General features: G+C 43.8%; 1 protein-coding gene across 1 annotated transcript in view; it reads right to left on the bottom strand.

Annotated features, from left to right (window-relative positions):
• Window positions 1-20838, bottom strand: part of UCK1 (uridine-cytidine kinase 1) — an 82632-nt gene extending 61794 nt beyond the window's left edge. The window contains exons 1-2 of the mRNA XM_069237088.1: window positions 20542-20838; window positions 156-315 (exon numbers count right to left, since the gene is read on the bottom strand). Of these exons, the coding sequence (XP_069093189.1) occupies window positions 156-315; window positions 20542-20838 (457 nt within the window). The remainder of the gene's footprint in view (window positions 1-155; window positions 316-20541) is intronic.
• Between the last annotated feature and the right edge of the window lie 743 nt (window positions 20839-21581).

A 21581-nucleotide genomic window follows, 5' to 3' on the forward strand; every position in this document is an offset into this window, starting at 1 on the left:
TCCTCCTTTCCTCACTCCCTCCCTACCGAGGCTACAGGCTATGGCTGGTTGGTAAAAAGTTGTACTAGTGCAGGTTTAGTACACCAGGCCCACCCTTCTCCCTTCCTCACTCATTCAATCCCTCTGCTCTTTCATGTGGAGGCCAAGGACTGTACCTGGATGGTCAAAGTTGTATTGTCCCTTCAGGGCCTTGGCCTGTTGCTCCGGAGTCAGCACCTTGTAGAAACAGTCCTGGCTCAGGATAACCACCTTCCGCTGACGATGGTCGACCTCGTTCTGTCCCAGGAGTTCCATGATCTTCTCACAAACTGTGGACTGAGAAACAGGAAAGTTAATTAACAGTGAGTAGCCAGGTTCCCTGTGACAGCCAGATAAAAGTGGGTATGGCACTTGTGGAACAAAGTAAAATAAAGACAGAGAAATCAGGAATCTATTCAAGAATTTGACTGGATGGACTTCTAGAGGAACAAGTGAAAGGTGGACATGACCCCTCAAAAAACATAGTTAAAGTGCCGCAGTAACTCTTAAGAGCACCATGAAGAAGGAGCAGGGATTTTCCAGTAGCAAAGTTGAGGAGGGAGACGAGTGGTAGAAACAGAGCATGAAGGACAACTCCACAAGAAGAGGAGCCTGGTAAAGCGTGGATGTGGCTACTCAATTACCAAAGGTGGGTAGCCTGTAAAGCGAGGTGAAGGGCACACAAGACCACTTAGAAGATTATTACAGGGTAGGCAAGGTCTTATCAGAGGTAGAGAAACCAAGGAAGTGTGGGTAGAGATCTTCCAGGAGCAGAGATGGTAAGTACACAAACGGCCAAATCCCATTCAGGCGCAGAGAAGCTGGGAGAAGGGTCGACAGGAAGCAAAGGAGCCAAACGGAGGGCACTTCACTGGTCTGTAGCAAGGAGAGAAATCTAGGCTCAAAAGCAATCCTACATGAGATCCCTGCCTACGCTGCATAGTGGAAGCAGCACTGAAGATGCACAGGGAAAAAAGCCTGAGGTCTTGAAGGCGTAAATACAGTCAGTTACACCAAACATTACTTTGATAAGAAAAAGAAGAAATTGATTTCTTCTCTGGATCAAGAGGACACTTCGGAGCAGGTTTGGAACTCGTTTGGTAAACAAGTTCACAGAGAGGCCTTTAAGCAGGCCTATATTTCATTTGTTTAAAAGGAGACATTCTTTCTGTTGTAAACCAAGTTACAAAGCGTTTTTCCATTTCAGCCCTCACCAAGACGGTTCTTATGTTATGTTGCCTGCAGCACTGGAGAGCCCTGCGGTGTGGCACATCGATCAGCCAATCAAGAACATGTCAGAGCTTCTGTCTTCAGGGAAGTGAGCAGTGTGAAGGCGAAGGCACTGGATGACTAGAAAGGAGGGTGCCTTGGGTGGCCTTAAAGTCCAGTACCTTACTTGTACAGTTCAGTTAGCATTTGCATGAGTTTCTGGGAAGCAATCTTCTCTGTACAAGGTAAGGCTGGGCTCGGGGTTTCTACAGAAGACCTAATGGAAACTCTTGTAACACTGTGGACGACTACAACTAAGGAGTTTGAGGACATTTTTTAAAGCTTTTTTTGCAGGAGATACAGGTGTTTCATTACCTGAACAATAGGCTCCTAAGAGATGTCTTTCCTTGACCAGACAGTGCTTGCTTTTCAAACAATAACTGCTCTGCTGCACAAATTGGAGTTTCCGGTAAACCTTCTGAAGTCAAACCTCACAACAACTAGAAGTATTCAGAATACTGCAGCAGGGATGGACATTTCACGGATACAGATGCTTTCACCATTAGTGAGCTGAAGTAGTACAGTCTGTCAAACTTACAGGTATTATGGCTGCTACATTAAGTTTGACGTCAGGAAAGAGTTCAAATCAGGCTGCATTAGTGGTCAATCAGTACTAAGGCCCTTATTTAGAGTTTGGTGGTGGATGTCCCGTCCGCTGCACTACAAGTGCACTATAGTGTACGGCACTTACAATACACAGGACAGGATATCCGTCACATTTTGACAGAGTATCCCATCATCCAAACTATAAATAAGGCCCTAATTGCTTTAAGCCCTAGTGACTGTAGTCAAATCCTCTGACAGTACCACAAAATGTTTGCCAGGATCTGATATGGTGGGCATTAGAGGAGAACCTATTAGGATGGAATGATTTCTCCCTCTTTGATTGTCAGATCCAAGTGGTAATAGATACCTTCCTGAAAGCATGGTGAGAGCATTAATGACACTGATTAGATAGAGCGAGGCACTTCAATATCGATTTGGAAATTATGACAGACCAATATGAGTTGCTGGCTCTTCTTCATCAAGTGCAGGAGCATATATTTTGGTGCTGATCTACAATGACGCTATTTCACAATGTGCAGTGGGTAAGGCTCTTGAAGAAAATACAAAAAGAGGCAGTCTAGTGGATGCTTCCAAGAGGCATCTACGTTCATATCGCTAATTTGGCAGAAGACAGCAGTGATCAAGCTGATGTTCTTGGCAGAGATCATCTCAGAAAAATGGTCCTTGTCTGGTGGTGGTCTCAAGTCTTTTGGAGATGGCATGAGTAGACCTCTTTGCAACTCATCTGCCTGATGTTTTGCAGCTGGGAGTTTTTTTAAGGATGGATTCTTTGGTAGAGTTTTTTGTTGTCTTCCTTTTCACAACTTTCCGATCATACACGTTACTACACAGATTTAGGGAATTATATACAGTGAATGGTTCTGGTTGCTTGAAATTGACCAGGAATACAATATATAAATCTCTTCTCTCTCAGCTACAGGGAAGCAGGTGAGAGCACGGAGATAATTAGGTTGCTAGTTTTACCCTGCATTCTGTTAAGAGGATGGGGGACGGAAGGTCTGTTGCACCCAAACACTGATAGTTAAAAGTTGTACTCATGGCTTCTGGAAGGCTAATTTATTGACCATGACCATGAGATGAAGTTCTGGATGTCGTGGTTCATGTGAGAAAAAAAGAGCATAAAAGGCTGTAAGCCCGCATATGGCTAAGATTCTGCCAGTGGTGTGATCAAAGACACTTTAATCTATAAAAGCCTCACTGCATGTGGTGGTGAATTTGTCGTTGCACCTTTTTGTGTGATCAGAGAAATGTTCATGCATTTAAAACCTCACTGTCTACGGTGCTGATTTTGTCATTGTACCTTGTCAAAGGAAAGGAGCAAATCTCAATTGAGAAAAGATACACTGAGGCACTCTCCCTCTTCTTAAAAGGCCAGAATGAGCTTTTCTATTTGTGATTGCTGTGGTTTCAACGTTTCTGAGGGGATTGGTGAATATCTTCCTACAGGCCATGTATGATAGTTTGGAAGAATCTCGGCTCGGTCCAGGCTCAGTTGATAGGCACATAATTCGATGCTTTGCATAATCAAATGAAATAGCGCAGTTTCTTGGCCAGGAAAGCAGGTGACTTTCAAGCTTTGTTGGTTGTCTACCTTTCACACCTTCACACTGAATTCTTAAAAGATAAACCTTTGCAGGATATTTGTATAGTGGACACTTGGGTCTTCCTGTCTTACATTTGTGAAACATTATTGCCCAATTACAAAGGCCAGGCAGGGGTTTCATTTGTAAAAAAAAAAGTGGTTCCGCACAGATTTTGATGGCTTCTTAGTTATGAAAGCTTCTCAATTCAACCTGTTTGGAACTGCTGAAGAATTGCTCAAATGCAAAAAAACTAAAATCTACAGCAGGAGTGCTGTTCATTAGGAGAAAATGTGAAATATTGAGTAACTTTGGGTCTGGAGGATACCGTGTCCCCTCTGTAGATTCATTATCACCCAACCATCACTCATCATAGTCGTTGCATCTTCTAATGCCTGAAGAATACACAGAACTGCAGCACCGTGTATGCTCAGTGCGTACGAATGGAAACCCAGGGTAAGACAGGAATCAAAGCAACGCCATGCTGCAAAGCCAAAGATAGGTATTTTATACACTAAAATGTGTGGATTCTATCCAAGATGATGAAATAAGTCCTGAAGGTTCTGGGACCTAAGGATATTGATATTTAAGAACTGTTGATGATTTACAAGTCTCTCATACCTATTGGTGAATTTAATGTTGCCAAAGGTGAAGAAGTAACCTGGGAATACCTGGGACTTCAGTGTGACTTCTGTTCTTATCAATATACTTCCTCAATGATTTTTAGGGCAGAGAAAACAGATAGTGCTCAGCAGGCAGACCCTTAACTTTAAAGAGCTCTTGTGTGGGCTTCATAGCCCTACTGAAGAGAACTAGGCTCTCTCCTAAAGGCCGGGTACATGCTCTGCAATTCTTTTTTGTCCAAGGAACAGCTCTCCAACCAAAGGCAGATGGGCTCCAAGCTGCTGAAGAAAACAGGACGTGGAAGGATGTGCTAGGTCCGCGTGCCTTCAAATGTGAAGTCACTTACTGACTGACTGCAGTGTCACTGAACTTATTAATCCATTCAAAGCCCCGTATCATATGATAGATAGCCCATCATACCATTCCATTGCATCAGGAAGGCTCAGTGACCACTTATTGCTGTGAATATGTCATGAGCTGCAAGTCAAGCATTTGAATCCCAGCAAGGCCGACTCAGGTCATTATTGTTAAATTAGCTAACACTATGAGTTGTATTTTACAACTGACAGTAAACAGGAGTACTGGGTTATGAAGTAGTTAATATTAATCAAACTGGCTCTAAATTGGGAGGAAATTCATTCTAAGGACACTTGTTTTGCTACCTTTCCTATCTTTATAGAGAGCAGGCCTTGAAAACTCCACTCGCCATGGTGAGACATATTTTACCAGGTCGAGCTACTTTTAAGACTTACTCGCCCTTTCTGGCAAGTTGACATAGGGCAGGTGTTCTGAAAGTGAAGGAGGCCTTTACATCTTGTTATTGTCACATTTTCTCCGAGTTCAGAGACAGAGATCAAAAGTCTGTTTGTCTTACAATTAATTTTCCTTCTGACCGCAGAGTTCCAGGATTTTGTTACTTTTTTCCTAACACACAACATCTAAATAGCTAAGTCATATGTACAAACATTTCAAAATATAGTTCAGTATTGTGAAAGCCCATTGTTGGACTTCTGTGTGATGAAAAAAATATTTTAATAGGGTGAAAACAGATCAGCACACTTCACTTGGTGATGTGCAAAGAATAAATGTGTTTTCTGAAACTAGATTTTCACAGATTTGGTAATACATTATATAGTTTTATCAGTAAAGCTGCAAATTAGTTGGAAGTAATTTGGACATTTCTTGGAAATTTTCTGTCTGTAAATGAGTGCGTCACCACATCATGCTTCAGTAACATATTTATTAAAAGTGAGTGTTTAAACATAAACCCTCCTGCCCTGGTAGCATTGCTATTAGTAAACTAAGAGGCAAGTAATGGCTCATGAGTCCCCTATATGTGGACCAGATTCTTTTTATTCATGGTGCAAACGTTTAGTCTATTTAATGAAACATAGAAGCTTTTTTGTACAGCAGAAATGCTGCGCTCTCATATTTGAAGATACACTGATATGTGAGAATGAAGAAAAAGGCGATTCTGTAAACTAAAATATTTGCCTAGGATCACACAATCTGAGAACCGTTTAGAGGTCAAGTACATTATAGTTATGGTCTAGGGTCTAGTAGATTATTCAAGTTACTCGACCTGCAGGTCTAGTAACATTTTTATGATTTTTCGAGGCCTGGAGAGACTGCATTCTGTAGGTTCCAAATTAATGGGTGCTGAGGAGAAGTCATCTGCGGTCTTGGTTACACTGACACTGAAGCACTTTGTCCTACGGGTGGAGTTTTAGGAAAGTTGTTCCATTGATTCTTTAAAATTCACATTCAAAAGCAGCTCTTGCGAACTTTCAGCAGCGTGAAATACAGTTGATCACCCTGTGCTCTGCTCTACACCCTCCTCCACATACGATCATAGATTGTGCGCCTACTTAGCTTTCTTACATTTTGCAGAGCATTTATTTGGTTACCTTGGCTCTGCATTCCTCTTCTCATCTGCCGCTTCCTACAGTGTTCCCCAGGATGGGAAATCAGATAATTTAATATGGATCTACAGAATATATGCAAGTATTTGTTGGTATTTACCTAGCACAAACCTAGATAATGAGCAATAGACTGCTGCACATTAATAGGGAGTTTGGGAGAAAATACAAGATTCTGTACATCAAATTGGGATTTACAAGTCTTGAATTATAGAACTGAATAACATACAGCTTCAGTACATTTCACAGATTTACAGTTTTTGGCCATAGGAATATTAAATGGTTTGGTATAATCACATGATTATCAGTCAAGTGTTGAAGCCTGTTGTGAGGACCTCTTGGACCCAAGTTGGTTCCTGCGTTTTAGCTTCATTTTATACTTTATATTTTACACATTTTAGCTGTATTGCTTTTAGCAATGACATGTCACACACTTTCCTTGCATGACATTCTTCTAGGAGTATGCTGTACAGCGGGATTGTTTAGTTAGGCTTTTCTTGACATGTAATCAGAACATTTTGTTCAAGGCTAAGAACACTGTACACAATATCCTGGTTCTTGTGTTGCCCGTTCAGAAGATAGCTTTTAACATCCAGACATAGCATAACATCAGACCTGTGCTTCTAGCACAGTGTGGGTTTATTTTATAAGTGATGCACTGATCCGGAAGAGACAGAGGGGCACTGCAGCCACGACCATCCTAGGAGGAATGCCGTATGCGACATGCAGCTTTGCTGGTGCCAATCTTCCAGCTTCCTGAGAGGACTGTCATACACATTGCAGGCTGACTCTGGACACTATCTGCAGGTATGGGGCTAAGGCTAATCCCTCAGATCGATCCAGGCAGAAGGGTACAGTCGCTATGCTCTCAGTATAGTCTTAGCGTTAGGTAGGAACCTCTAGAAATAATTTACCATATTTGGATTATTCATAGTCTTTACCATGTTCATAATGCTCGCTACTTTGCCTTGTTGCGTCTGCCTAATTATCATAGCCCATTCTCTTTACGCAAGATTACAATTGTTTCAATAAATGTACTGAAAACGTATCTTTTTTTTTTCCCTCGGCATACATAAGTAATACAACAAAAGCGTGAGATCTGTTTCCATGAATTCCCTGGGGAGTCATACTGTCATGTTCAGGTTGCTGTAATCACCTTCCTCCCCGGTAGGTTTAGGGGTTCGAGTGAGGCACTGTGGGCTAGCCAGGAATTAGGCTGACAGTTTTTGATGGTGTGGATGGACTTAGTCTCCCATGTTCTGAAGTTCTGCTGTCCTAAATATGCACTCCTATTATCTTAGTAGGAACAATGTAACATGGCGCCACCAACGTATACAGGTTAGGTACCTATTTAACTGGTCTCCTCAGCATGTTTTTCTTGTGTGACCAAAGTGCCCTATTCATCTAATACAAAGACGTCCGTGGTCGTCAGGAAATAGTTCCTCAACAGTATAGGAAGCGCCTATATTTGTCTGAAGGTTGTTCAAGCTTGAACCTTAAAAGGATACCCCACTTTAGTATTTTCCTTCTCTGAATTCCATTCACAAAAATGGTGAATCCAGTTAATATACTTGTCAATTGCAGACATGCTGTTACACAGCACCTACTTCAAAATGGGCTAGCCAATGGAGGTGGAGAGGTTACATTCGTGGTTGAGGCACACGATGCGTACAAAACTGAAGTATTTTACTCATGGGTCCATTTTCCTGCAGTCGATGCCAATACAAATACTTTTCATACATACACTGTGGCCAACCCACCAGGCCAATATAGACATACCAACACTTAGAAATACCCTTAACATATTAGGAACAAGAAAATTGGTTCTTAGGCGCCCTACCACACGTTGTAGACACCATTAGATTCGGACCCCTCAGCAATGACGGGGCCACAAGGCCAGTTCTATCTAGCTACATACCATATCCAAACATTCAAAACCTAGCAGTGGGCGATTTATGCTCCTTATATAATCATTTAGGGATATTATACAGACACAATTTGTTATGCGCACCTTAGCAACGACCCCAGCAATGGCTGCTCAAGCTGCCCAACCACAATTTGTTATGTCTGGGATTAACCCAGTGGCCATAAGTGCTATTATGGGTAAAGTCAATCAATCACTCAGTTTTTATAAAGGGCAACTACTCACGACTGAGGGTCTCAAGGCGCTGGTGGTGGGTCTGGGCCTCATTCAAAGAGCCATGTCTTGAGGTTCTTTCTGAGGGTGGTGAGTGATGAGCTTTGTCTGAGGTGCGTGGGCAGGTTATTTCAGCTCTTAGCTGCGAGGTAGGTGAAAGATTTTCCTCAGGTGGTGGTTTTCCGGATGTGTGGGATGGTGGCTAGCGCCTGTTGGGCGGAGCGGAGGGGTCTGGCGGGGCTATGGAAAGAGATGTGATGGTTCGGGTAGGCCGGTCCGATGTTCTGAAGGACCTTGTAGGTGTGGGTGAGTAGTCTGAAGTTGATTTGCTTCTCTACAGGGAGCCAATGGAGGATCCTCAGGTTTTGAGAGATGTGTTCCTGGCGGGGGAGGTTCATGACAAGTCTGGCGGCGGCGTTTTGTATGAGTTGTAGTTTCCTGATATTCTTTGTTGTGGTGCCGGCGTAGAGTGCGTTGCCGTAGTCGAGCTTGCTTGTGACTAAGGCATGGGTGATTATCTTGCAGCAGTCGACCGGGATCCATTTGAAGAACTTGTGGAGTTGGCAGAGGATGGGCCAGCAGGAAAAGGTGACTACGTTTACCTGTCGGGTTACTGATAGGGAACAGTTGAGGATGATTCCTAGGTTGCGGGTATGGTCAGTTGGAACAGGCGGGCGCTGAGCAATGTGGGCCACCAGAAGTCGTTCCAGGCTGAAGTGGAGTTTCCGTAGATGGTGAGCTTAGTTTTGTCTGAGTTGAGCTTGAGGCAGCTCACCCTCATCCAGGCGTGGTCAGCTTTCATTCCGGTGTGAAAGTTTCTTTTAGCTTTGTCTGGGTCTTCAGTGAGGGATATGATGAGTTGTGAGTCATCGGCGTATGACATGATGTTCATTCCATGGCCTCCGACGATGGCTGCAAGCAGGGCAATGTAGATGTTGAAGAGTGTTGGGATCAGGGAGGATCCCTGAGGGACACCTCAGCTGACTTCTGTTGGTTTGGATATGAAGGGTGGGAGCCTGACTCTTAGTGTTCTTCTGGTGAGAAAGGAGTGAATCCATTGCAAGGCTTTCCCACGGATTCCTGCATCATGGAGTCTGGTGCATAAGGTGCTGTGGGAGACCATGTCGAAGGATGCTGAGAGGTTGAGGAGTATGAGTGCTGCGGTGTGGCCGTGATCGAGGATTGTGCGGATGTCATCAGTGGCTGCAAGAACAGCTGTCACCGTGCTGGGGTTGCTGCAGAAGCCAGACAGAGGTATCCAGAGAGTTGTTGTCCTCGACAAATTGGCACAGCTGTAAGTTTATGGCTTTTTCCAGGACTTTGGCCGGGTAGGGTAGCAGCGAGATGGGCCAGAAATACTTTAGCTCTGATCGGTCGGCTGTGGGTTTCTTCAGGAGGGGCAGACTTCGGCGTGTTTCCACTCTTCGGGGAAGTTGGGCCTTTTGATTCGTTCCGAGGCATTGGGCGGCAGCAGCAGGAGGCAGGTCCCCACCAGATGGCAGGAAATTCCACGCTACATTGCTTAAAAAAACAAATCAGCTTGAAGCAGTGTTTCCCCCAAGATAAACACAGAATTCTCACAATGCGCTAGCCCCTTGGTATTGTCCCCTCAATTGATGACTGTGCCACATGTATTAAAGTCTTTCCTGCAATATACCATAACCCATGGTACACCATCTCTTGCTGTTTTATCAGTTGTGTTAAAACAGATTCAAAATTAATAAGGGGCTGCCCGTCCCTAAGCTTGAGGATGAAATGAATTGCCAATTTTGCCACAGAATCCTCATTTTAGGAAACATAAAAGGGGAAGCAGCAGCACTGGCAGTTCACCAATGCCCCACGCAGGTTCAATTAGTAGATCAGGAGCACGAGTTGCCTAACATTATTTTCGAAACCTATACATCAACAGGTCGCGATAATCTAGGAGCCAGAACAAATAAGCCACAGCTTAAAGGTAACCCTGAAAAGGATAATACCAAGCGAGCACCAGAGTCTTATAAACATGCTGGGCAAAATAAAGAGACAATAGATAAAACCAAATCACGGGGAAAATCTCAACAGCCAGAGAGCTCTGAAAAATGTTATAATTTGCGTGATAACTTAAAATAATCGGACAGGTATCTATCTCTTTTCAGGATTCATCCGACAAATGGTCCAGGATTGTAGGTTGCAAAGTCTGTACTCTAGCCATTAGACCATATCTCCTCCCTAACTAAACTACCCTACTAGTCTCTAATAACTACTTCTTCAGTCTCGTCTGGCATGTATACTGATGAATTATACAACTTTAGGTCTACTTCTCGTTTAGTTAGAAACTATGCATTACCAACTCTTGCTGTCCACCTAACATCAAGAGATAAAATAGCCCCTATTCTTTCCATCTTAACTCTTACCAAAGCTGAATCTCTGATGTTTCCATCCACAATTGTTTTAATCATCCTCTCTACTTCCCTCCTACTCTATTCCTCCGGCATACCTTTTTATGCAATGTTAGCATTTTCTTCTGTTCCTCCCTTTCTTGGCATATGTTCTTAATGGACCTCCTGTGCTCGGTGTCAGTGTTCCTGCCATTTTTAAAAAGGGCCTTCTCTGCCGAGCTTCAGCACAGGTCCTCACAGTTATACAAGCAGTCAATGGAGGAGTCCGTACACAGAGATTCTTGTGGTTCTCCAAGTAGACTAGAGAAACTGGTAGTGGCGTGTTCACTAACCGCAGTCCACCACATGAGTAGGAAGCTTTCTACATATGAATCTGACCTTCTGTGTGACTTTTTAACTTAATTCTATGACACAAAAAAAATCAAGAAATCAATTATTGAAGATAAGAATTAATTAAAAACCAGCTCAGATAAGTAAATTACAAATACGGTTCCAATTCTCACAAAGCTAGGTTTTAAAACTTGCCCAACAATTGGTCAAACTTGCAAAAAATTTGGTAAAATTGGGTGGTTTAATAAAGGGTGCAGACACAGGAGGAAAGATGAAGCAAAATGTTTTGGGTGAAGAAATTCAGGAAGATAAAGTCAACATTGAATATAAAATGGACAAACTTGTGTGCAATGATCCTCTTGTTAGTGTCTGTATTGATAGGAACCAAATAACATGTTTGTTGCTTTTGGTATAAGGAACAACATAATGTCCACAGAGAATACTGAGTGTCACTGGAGACACAAAATGTGTTGCCTCCAAATATCACTACTATAGTCTTTGAAGCAGCAGACTAGATCTCACAGATTTCTTCTGAGCGGAGCTTTATTTCAAAGAATGCTCCATTCATGAAAAGGTTTATGTAGCAAAAAAGAGGCTTGAAGGGCTTGGTAGATGGCATCAAGCTGATTTTGAAATGGTTCTTATTCCCAGTAGAAAACTTTAAATGTCTGTGGTGGAAATTAACATTACATAACAATGCATTGATAATTTCAAAGATGTATTTTGTGACAGAGTGGGCACAATTCAAGGTCTGAACATGCAAGCAAAATCCAGAAGGATTATCTACCTGTTAAAGCATACACTTTGTAATGTACATTTCAGTGTAGATGATTTAGACAAGGAAATATATGATACGCTTAAAACAGGAGGTGGTCACTGAAACTGTGGATGCAACTCTTTGGCTTTCCCCATTGATTTAAGTACATAAAAAAAACAGGTGATCTTCAAGGTTGTGTCAATCGTAGGAGTTGGAACGATGCAATTTGGGAAGCAAATTCTCCTCTTCCTAGAACTGAGGATTTATTGGCCAGCATAGGTCAGTCATCTTGGTTCACAAAGTTAGACATCAAGGCAACATGTCAATACATTTTGTTGCATCCTGACTCCAGTCATTAGACTGCTTTTGTCATCCCAAAAGGCACATTTCAATTTTGCTTGAATGCTCTTTGGACTAGCTTCAGTTGCGTCAAGGGGTAATTTCATCAATGTTAACAGGAATTTTCAATGTTGTAGATTTCCAGGGCGATATTCTAATTCGTGCAAAATCTATCCTGGAACAAGGGAGGTTGTAATCTACGCTGACCTGCTCAATGCGTGTTACTGCAGCATTTTGAAACAATACACCTATGGTATCTATTCCCTCTGTTTCCCAGGACGCAATGCTTGTTATGTTGCCAAAAAAAGAATGGTGTGTATGAATGGGGAGAAAATGTGAGCTTTCAGAAGGATAAACAATGTGATTTCACAAGCTCCTGCACTTCAAAGTTTTGCGGAACAGTGTAAAAGCTGCATTGGGGTATGATAGTGCATAAGGTTTTGGGGGCTATTGTGTCACAACTTGAGGGTCAAAATGAGTTTACAGTTGGATTTACATGCTGTTGAACAGCCGTATTCTGTAAAAGAAAACAAATGTTGGGTTGTATTTGGGGTGTTAAGAAATGTAAAGCTTATGATTGGGGAAGGTCTGTTTTTATCAAATGCAGTCATTGACCTTTGGGTGACATTTTATCAGGTGTCTAGACTGGCCACGAAACTATTAGAATACAACTATAAAAATGAATACATTACAGGTGGCAAGAATGTTTCTGCAAACTCTATATCCGGGACACCTACTGAAGACAACTGCAGTGATTGCACAGATTAAATGGATTATTGCACCACTGCTGGTATTGATTTCACTGATTCAGTATGTGCAAGTGGTGAGCTATGAAAGTCTGAGATGTCTTGTGATGAAGCTATACAAGATGTCCTCTGATGGTTAGTGGAAGACTGGCAAAGATAGATTTGTAACCATTCTGGAAGGCTGCTAACAATTGTTTATGTAGCTGGGTTACTGCTTTGTGGTGCGAAACTGAGACCTCCACTGTAGTTGCATAAGAAAACTGTGAAACCTGCTGACAATGGTCATTTGGGAGACACAATAAGAAAACAAACAAGCATTGGCACAGCCAATAGGTCTTGCTTCTGGGACCTTATAAGTGTTTACCAGGCCTATGTTGTAGAGCAGTGTGTGTGCTGTGCAGCATGTTGAAAAGTTAGAGTCCAGCAAACAAAAAAAGTGTGAAAACATACATATTAAAAATCGCCAAGTGAAACCAATTGAAATGATGAGGCACCATCAACCATCTTAATTGTGCTAGTGAAAACACACTGAATACCCTGCGTGCAGCTTGTTATGTGTCCAAACAACCATTTGGTAGGAAGTATCATGTATACTCAAACTGCCTGCTGTTCACTAAATATCAAGGAAATCGCTAGTGGTTTGCTATCATCAGGGTCGCACTAGGATAGAGAATATGCACGGGCACCAAAATAAAAGTGACCCCTATTAGTGAATCAAATAGCTGGCAAACCAGACTAAACTAAACAGAAGCATGGATTAAATATTATCAAACTGAGGAATAAAAATAGGATTCCACCAGAATTGTAATTACTACTAAAGTTACAGATTCATGTACAGGTTTAAAGGTGAATGCCCAGAACCATCAGAGGTATTTTAAGTACCAGGGAGACAAACATACAAAACTGTCCAAGACAAACAGCAGCATAGGAACTACAGATTAACTAATGATGTCGCAACCAAGAACTAAGAACTAAGTGATGCCCTGTTTAGGTCAAGGATGCTTAATCTAACTCAAAGTATCTCGACTCATTACAGGCAAGCAACAATTCCACCATTTAAGACCTAAAACTCCACACAAGCAATCCAGCCGAGTCAGATGTTTCCTGTATTTATGGCGCGTTTTAAATAAGACATTAGGGCCTCATTAATCCATAGGTCAACAACCACTGGTCAGTTGGGTTGTAATCTCCTTCAACACATGAATGCAATGAGGATGAAGAAAGTTGAACACCCTCTACTCGCAGTCCACTAGGTACACAAAGATGTTCACTATGCAGCCTAAATGCATTGATGTAACCTACGATCCCTTTTGCACGAAGTAAAATCTGTTCACGATTACACGGTCAGAAATCCAAGCTTGTGGTTCCAAAACCATTACTGTTTTGCGGTGTCTCTTCAGATATGCCACTATTCATTCCTGGAACTGTGTTGTGCCTCGTAACTAGGTAATGAATTAAATCACTCCCTTTATGTGTTACAACAGGTATGATTCGCTACAAGTTACTTTCTTTAAGTAAATAAAATGAAATAAGTCCCCAAAGGTATTTCTCAATCAACTATTCCTTTTTAATCAGAAAGCAGGGTGCACTCTCGAAGAGGGATGGCCCAACTTTTGAATATTTTGACAAAAAGGAAATCTGTGCAGGAAAAGCATATTTTAAAAGGAGAAGAATTTTAAGAGTAACAGTGACATTCCGTGGGAGTACGCAACGTGGACTAAAACATTTTTCACACTTTGAAAAAAAACAGAAAGAGGATTAAAGAGGCCCTCCGAAAGCAACAATCCCTGCACTCCCATTCCTGTTCTCACGGCATTGCTACACAGTGATACAAAAACATAGCTAGGAAGGGCGTTCAGCACCCTCTGCATGAAGAAGTACTGGGTTGTTTTCCCTTAAGCTCCCTCCCTCTGGGAGTGGAGATCTGAGTGGAGGTATAAAGACAGGCACGTGGCATTGCCTAAAGAGGTTGTTTATAAACAACATCTGGGCACTTCCTGTCATAAGAGGTTCCACCTACCCATCTGTTTGGGGGGGGAGGTATAAACTGCTAGCTGCGCATGTGCAGGGTCAATGCCAGCTAGTAGACTGATCACAAATCTTTCTGTGCAACATTCCACCATTAAACACAGAACAAAATAGAATATGGAGAGTTACAGGGATAGCCGGGGAAGAGCAGCTCTTGAGAGTGTCAGACTTGTGCAAACCTCACCAATGCACATCAACATAGGGCCAACATTAATGGCCAAGGGTGTTTCATTTTCTCCTGGAAAGGTTACAACAGAAGTCTTTCTACAAGTGGAGAAGGAGTGGAAACATATATGCTTGATTTATAGATATTTTGCAGATGCTAACACGATGCAATAGTCTCAACTTTCTCACATTCCTCAATCTATACAATTCACTGTCAATCTTTCGAAGAGCTCATACCTGAATTTGTAATGACCTGTGCAACAAACAAAATAAACTAGCCAGCAAACGGAACCCTCTTCGTGGGAGATTTGCTGCGGCTTCCTCAACACCGCCTCTTGATGGAGGGCCGGGCCTGCCCTGAGTTAGAGGGAACAGGCAGAATCAGCAGAGCACCGAACAGAAGAGGACGTGAACAGACCTAAGCAACCGTGTACCTATCTGACGATGCATGTGAACGCCGAACCAAGACTGGGAGAAAGAGGACCCAGGAAGGGCGTGAATAGCGTGACGTTTGCCTGATGTTAAAACGGCCCACATCTGGCGGAAGCCGTGCTGATGAGCAGAGACAGATGTACAGTTGTGTGTTTCTGTCTTCCGTTATGGGTACTAACCAAAATAAAAACATGAAGCACGGTGGCCGAGAATCGAGTACACGTGTGCGCCATATAGATAAAAGATAGACATTAGGCCGCAATGCTTAAATATGAAGCGTGGGGGAAGTGAAGCAGGTACCATGCTGTTTACTGAATTGGAGATTGGAGTGACTGGAAAGATGGAGCAGTGTGCAGTGCTCTTGGCCAAAGAAAAAAGTAGTCCGTTTAAAGTTAATATAATAGGACAAGTGTAAGGGTACAAGTACTACAGCAGCTGCTCCTTGGGAGTAAATAATTGACTAAAATGTTGGACAAACAGCAAACATTAACCACTCACAAGCAAGGATTTTTAAAGGACAGTGACCCAAACAACTGAAAAGCAGTGGGCGGGTTGTAAGCCCACAAAGAAGTATATACTAAAGTATATACAACAGGTCTTCGAAGCTCGACCTAAAAATTAGTGAGAGAGGAGTACTGGGGCTCAGGGTCACCGGAGAGATTGAAAATGTTATAAACTAATGCTCACTGTTTTAGGTGTACTAAGAGATTAGTAACTTGTTTCCAGCAGACATCCCAGTATCTGCTCCAGCCAGAGATTGGGAGAAAGTTGGTTTGGATTTTTAGGCCCACTGCAATTATTACTAACTAATTTTTACAGTACTGGTTGATCATCTTACTTGATGGGTTGAGGTCATATATTTGCATGAACCTTCTGCTTCTGTTCTGGTCCAATATCTATGTGAAACTTTTATTAAAGAACGTGTTCCAGTCTGTGTATTCACAGACCATGGTGTACAATTGACCTCTTTTGTCATGCATGATTTTTGGACAAGGGCACTGTAAGACATATTAGAACTCCAGTATATTGCCCCAAAGGTAATTCTATGGTCAAGAGTTTTAGGGGAGTGTGTTCAGAGTGCTGTGAGAATGAAGAAAAATATTGCAGAGGCAGTGCAGTAACTGGTGTGGGCATACAGGACAACTCCACATTTCAAATGGTTGGTCTCCTTTTGAAATGATGAGCGCTAGAAAAGCTGGTATCTGTTTGCTTCCATCATGGCTGTTTGCAAATAAACAATGTGCTATTACCTTGTACAATGTCTGGGCAAAGGCAACAGGAGTGAGTTATAAGAGAGTGATGTGTTCTAACCACATAATATGAATGTATCACATTTTGCTGTTGAAAACCTTGTAGAGAACAAAGAATCCATTGGTTAAAAAAGGGGCAACTAAAGTACTGTGACCCTGTGGGTGTCGGTGGTGCCTGGTCATACTGTTTCGGTTGATGGGAGACTGGTGGCACTTAGGTCAGTTACGCAAATTGCAAAGAAGCTAAGTATTGCAAATATGATGGTTTAGAAAAGAGTGTTACACTGAGTAAATCTGCTAAATGTGACCCTCTCTTGAATGGTGTTTCTGTGTCAACAAACATACTATTTCCACATACTCAAAGCAATGCAAAGTCCCAGTTAAATTCTCATACCTGTGATTTGGTTTGCTTTATTTTTACTTTTTGCGAGCTACATGATTAGGTTTGCTGGACTGCATGTTACCTGAATAGGTTTGCTGAAATGTAGCTCACTTTGTAGTATTAACTTTCCTTTTCTACGTGTAGGTATTGTCAGTCTTCATGTATAGTTCAAGGTTTGTGCTTTAGTTCGAAGAAGCTTATTTTGTACAAAGGGTAGAAGTGTGGTGACTGGAGTATTTACCCCCTTTTAAGACTGTATTGCTGGAACACCTCCATGTCCCTGCTTATGTCACCCTTGTGAGGATCTAATGAATCACATTGGGAGTTAGGAACGGACCTGCAAGAATCTCAAAACTGGCTGTGCTTCATTAAAAACTCTACTACAACTCTCTAAATGGTAGTGTGATTACTCCAAATTGCATCTGGCCAGGATGGGAGTTTTAAGACACCTGCTACGCTATAAACAAGATGCCGTTCTGGGATGAGTTAGGGTTGAAAGACACCTATTATATATTGCTCGACTGAATGATGGAAGACACTCATTGCATATCGCTATAGCGTGGGCTCAAAGACACCTGTTGTGCTATTCATAAGATGCCCTGTCCTGCGATGAGTGAGGGTTGAAAGACACCCAATGCACAATGGAAGAATGAGGGCTGAAACACACCTGTTGTGCTATTCACACGATGCCCTGTGATTGCCTGCGTGGGGGTTGAAAGACACCTGTTGTGCTATTCACAAGATGCCCTGTGCTGAGTCAGTGGCGTAGCGTGGGGGGTGCAGGGAGGGCCGGCCGCACCGGGCGCAACATCTGGGGGGGGGGGGGGGGGGCGCTCGCGAGTGCTAAAATCCACGGGTTAGGGGGCGCAAATTACTTGCCTTGCCCCGGGTGCTGACAACCCACGCTACGCCACTGTGCTGAGTGAAGGTTGAGAGACATTTGTCATGCTCACAAGATGCCCTGTGCTGAGTAAGGGTTGAAAGAGACCAATTGCACATTGGAAGAGTGAGGGTTGAAAGACACCTGTTGTGCTATTCACAAGATGCCCTGTGCTGAGTGAGGGTTGAAGGACATTTGTGCTATTCACAAGATGCCCTGCGCTGGGCTGAGTGAGGGTTAAAAGACACCCACAGCACATCAGAAATTAGAACAGTGAGGGTTGAAAGACACCTGTTGTGCTATTCACAAGATGCCCTGTGCTGGGTGAGGCTTGAAGGACACCAACTGCACATTAGAACAGTGAAGGTTGAAAGTCACCTGTTGTGCTATTCACAAGCTGCTGGGCAGGGGGCTGAGTAAGGGTTTAAAGACACTCCTTGCACATTGGAAGAGTGAAGGCTGAAAGACACCTGTTGTGCTATTCACAGGATGCCCTGTGCGGAGTGAGGGATGAAAGACATTTATGCTATTCACAAGATGCCCTGCACTGGGCTGAGTGAGGGTTGAAAGACACCCACTGCACATTAGAACAGTGAGGGTTGAAAGACACCTGTTGTGCTATTCACAATATGCCATGTGCTGAGTGAGAGTTGAAAGAGACCCATTGCACATCCGAAGAATTAGGATTGAAAGACACCTGTTGTGCTATTCAGAAGATGTCCTGTGCTGAGTGAGGCTTGAAAGACTCCCACTGCACATTAGAACAGTGAGGGTTGAAAGACACCTGTTGTACTATTCACAAGCTGCTGGGCAGAGGGCTGAATAAAGGTTGAAAGACTCCCACTGCACATTAGATCAGTGAGGGTTGAAAGACACCTGTTGTGATATTCACAAGCTGCTGGGCAGGGGGCTGAGTAAGGGTTTAAAGACACTCATTGCACATTGGAAGAGTGAAGGCTGAAAGACACCTGTTGTGCTATTCACAAGATGCTCTGTGCAGAGTGAGGGTTGAAAGACATTTGTGCTATTCACAAGATGCCCTGCGCTGGGCTGAATGAGAGCTGAAAGACACCCACTGCACATTAGAACAGTGAGGGTTGAAAGACACCTGTTGTGCTATTCACAATATGCCATGTGCTGAGTGAGAGCTGAAAGACACCCACTGCACATTAGAACAGTGAGGGTTAAAAGACACCTGTTGTGCTATTCACAATATGCCATGTGCTGAGTGAGAGTTGAAAGAGACCCATTGCACATTGGAAGAGTGAGGGTTGAAAGACACCTGTTGTGCTATTCACAATATGCCATGTGCTGAGTGAGGGATGAAAGACATTTGTGCTATTCACAAGATGCCCTGCACTAGGCTGAGTGAGGGTTGAAAGACACCCACTGCACATTAGAACAGTGAGGGTTGAAAGACACCTGTTGTGCTATTCACAATATGCCATGTGCTGAGTGAGAGTTGAAAGAGACCCATTGCACATCCGAAGAATGAGGATTGAAAGACACCCGTTGTGCTATTCAGAAGATGTCCTGTGCTGAGTGAGGCTTGAAAGACTCCCACTGCACATTAGAACAGTGAGGGTTGAAAGACACCTGTTGTACTATTCACAAGCTGCTGGGCAGAGGGCTGAATAAAGGTTGAAAGACTCCCACTGCACATTAGATCAGTGAGGGTTGAAAGACACCTGTTGTGCTATTCACAAGATGCCCTGTGTTGGGCTGAGTGACGGTTGAAAGACTCCCACTGCACGTTCGAACAGTGAGGGTTGAAATACACCTGTTGTGCTATTCGCAATATGCCATGTGCTGAGTGAGAGTTGAAAGAGAACCATTGCACATTGGAAGAGTGAAGGTTGAAAGACACCTTTTGTGCTATTCAGAAGATGTCCTGTGCTGAGTGAGGGTTGAAAGATATTTGTGCTATTCGCAAGATGCCCTGTGCTGAGTGAGGGTTGAAAGACATTTGTGCTATTCGCAAGATGCCCTGTGCTGAGTGAGGGTTGAAAGACATTTGTGCTATTCGCAAGATGCCCTGTGCTGAGTGACGGTTGAAAAACTCCCACTGCACATTCGAACAGTGAGGGTTGAAAGACACCTGTTATACTATTCACAAGCTGCTGGTCAAGGGGCTGAGTAAGGGTTTAAAGACACTCACTGCACATTGGAAGAGTGAGGGTTGAAAAACACCTGTTGTGCTATTCACAGGACGCCCTGCGCTGGGGGTGAGAGAGGGTTGAAAGACACACATTTCTGTGTTACAGTTGGCAGGATGAGTACCTGGTTAAGTAACTGCTGTTGAATTAAAGCCCATGATTGGAAAACGTGTGTTATAAGGACATGGTTCTAGGTGCCAAACCTCCTAGCCCTTTCACTCCTGTGCCCTCCTGCTGCCTGTCACTGATGGACAGTCTGCCCTGCAGGCCTGCCAAGTTCCCCAGGTCCATGCCTGATGTGCTGCTCCAGTCCAGGTTTCTGCTTTGAATTCTGGGACTTGTAGTTCTGTGTATTCCATTATAAAACAGGACTACAAGTCCCAGAATTCAAAGGAAAACCCTGCAGTGGTGGCAGCTAAGGCCCTGTCACCTGCCCAACCGCTGTCTCCTGCACTCCGTCCCCCCTGGCCCCTGCACTCCGTCCCCCCGGAGACCCGTCCTCCGTCACTCGTCGCTGGCTGCGGACACACTCCTCGGCCAGGGCTCCCTGGCCATACCCGGCTCCGACCCCCTCCGCGCCTTACCTTGCCGCTCGCTGTGCCCCCGCTCACCCCTATGAGGAAGGGTCTCAGGTGGGGTCGCTCCTCGCTCCCCGCACAGGCCATTTTCACTGGCCGTCCTCCGGACAGCGGACACGGAGGGCCAAGCCGCGCAGTGTGCGGCACTGTAGGGCGGACTACAGGGCCCGACAGGCTCTGCGGCGACAGAGCGGTGCCGTCAGGCCTCTCGAGCCGATTGGAATGCTGGGGAATGTAGTTCAAACACTCAGCAAAAACCCAAGAGCGCGCCTGCGCGCGATCCGGCCCAAACTTTCCTGTCATATTTTGACAGATCACGTGAGGGCAACAGACGTAGCCAACGTAATAGAAAGCGGACAACGGTATAGTGTCACAGAAAAAGAGAAGACGGACAACCAAGTGACGCGGAAATGACGCACCTTGAAGATAGACAAGCTGCAGTCGCCCCGACAACCGCACTAAAGACAAAGACACGGTGACAGTAGCAGAGCTCTCGGGTGTGCCTGCTCCACAGCTGCATAGCTCAGCAAGTGTGCGTGTTTCTTTTACACTCTGGGAATTTGTTGTCTGCATGATTCCATTAGCACTACAAGTCCCAGAATACAAAGTAAAATCCTTGCATTGACTCAGTACTGTCATCTGGCCTAGGGAGCTAGAGCGCTTGGTAGCTGGTGATAATTCAGCAGTGAAATGAAAAAAGACAGCCCGGCCAAGTTTCCCAGGTCCATGCCTGATGTGCTGCTCCAGTCCAGGTGTTTTTTTTTTGTTTTGTTTTTTAATTCTGGGACTTGTAGTTTTCTGTATGTCATTATAAAACAGGACTACAAGTCCCAGAATTCAGAGGAAAAAATCTGGATTGGAGCAGCACATCACGCTAGGAGCTGGGTAACTTTGCAGCTATGAAAACACTCATTAATTAGCATAGCAGACAGATGACACAAGCTGACCAACATCTTTGATGAAAACTTCAGTATCCTAAGTCAGAACCAGAAGCGAGGATAAAGCTCCACTTAAATTTCTGAGGTAGTACTGCCTCCCGAAAGGGT

This window comes from Pleurodeles waltl, chromosome 6 (assembly GCF_031143425.1).
Source record: "Pleurodeles waltl isolate 20211129_DDA chromosome 6, aPleWal1.hap1.20221129, whole genome shotgun sequence".
In the NCBI taxonomy this organism is placed as follows: domain Eukaryota; kingdom Metazoa; phylum Chordata; class Amphibia; order Caudata; family Salamandridae; genus Pleurodeles; species Pleurodeles waltl.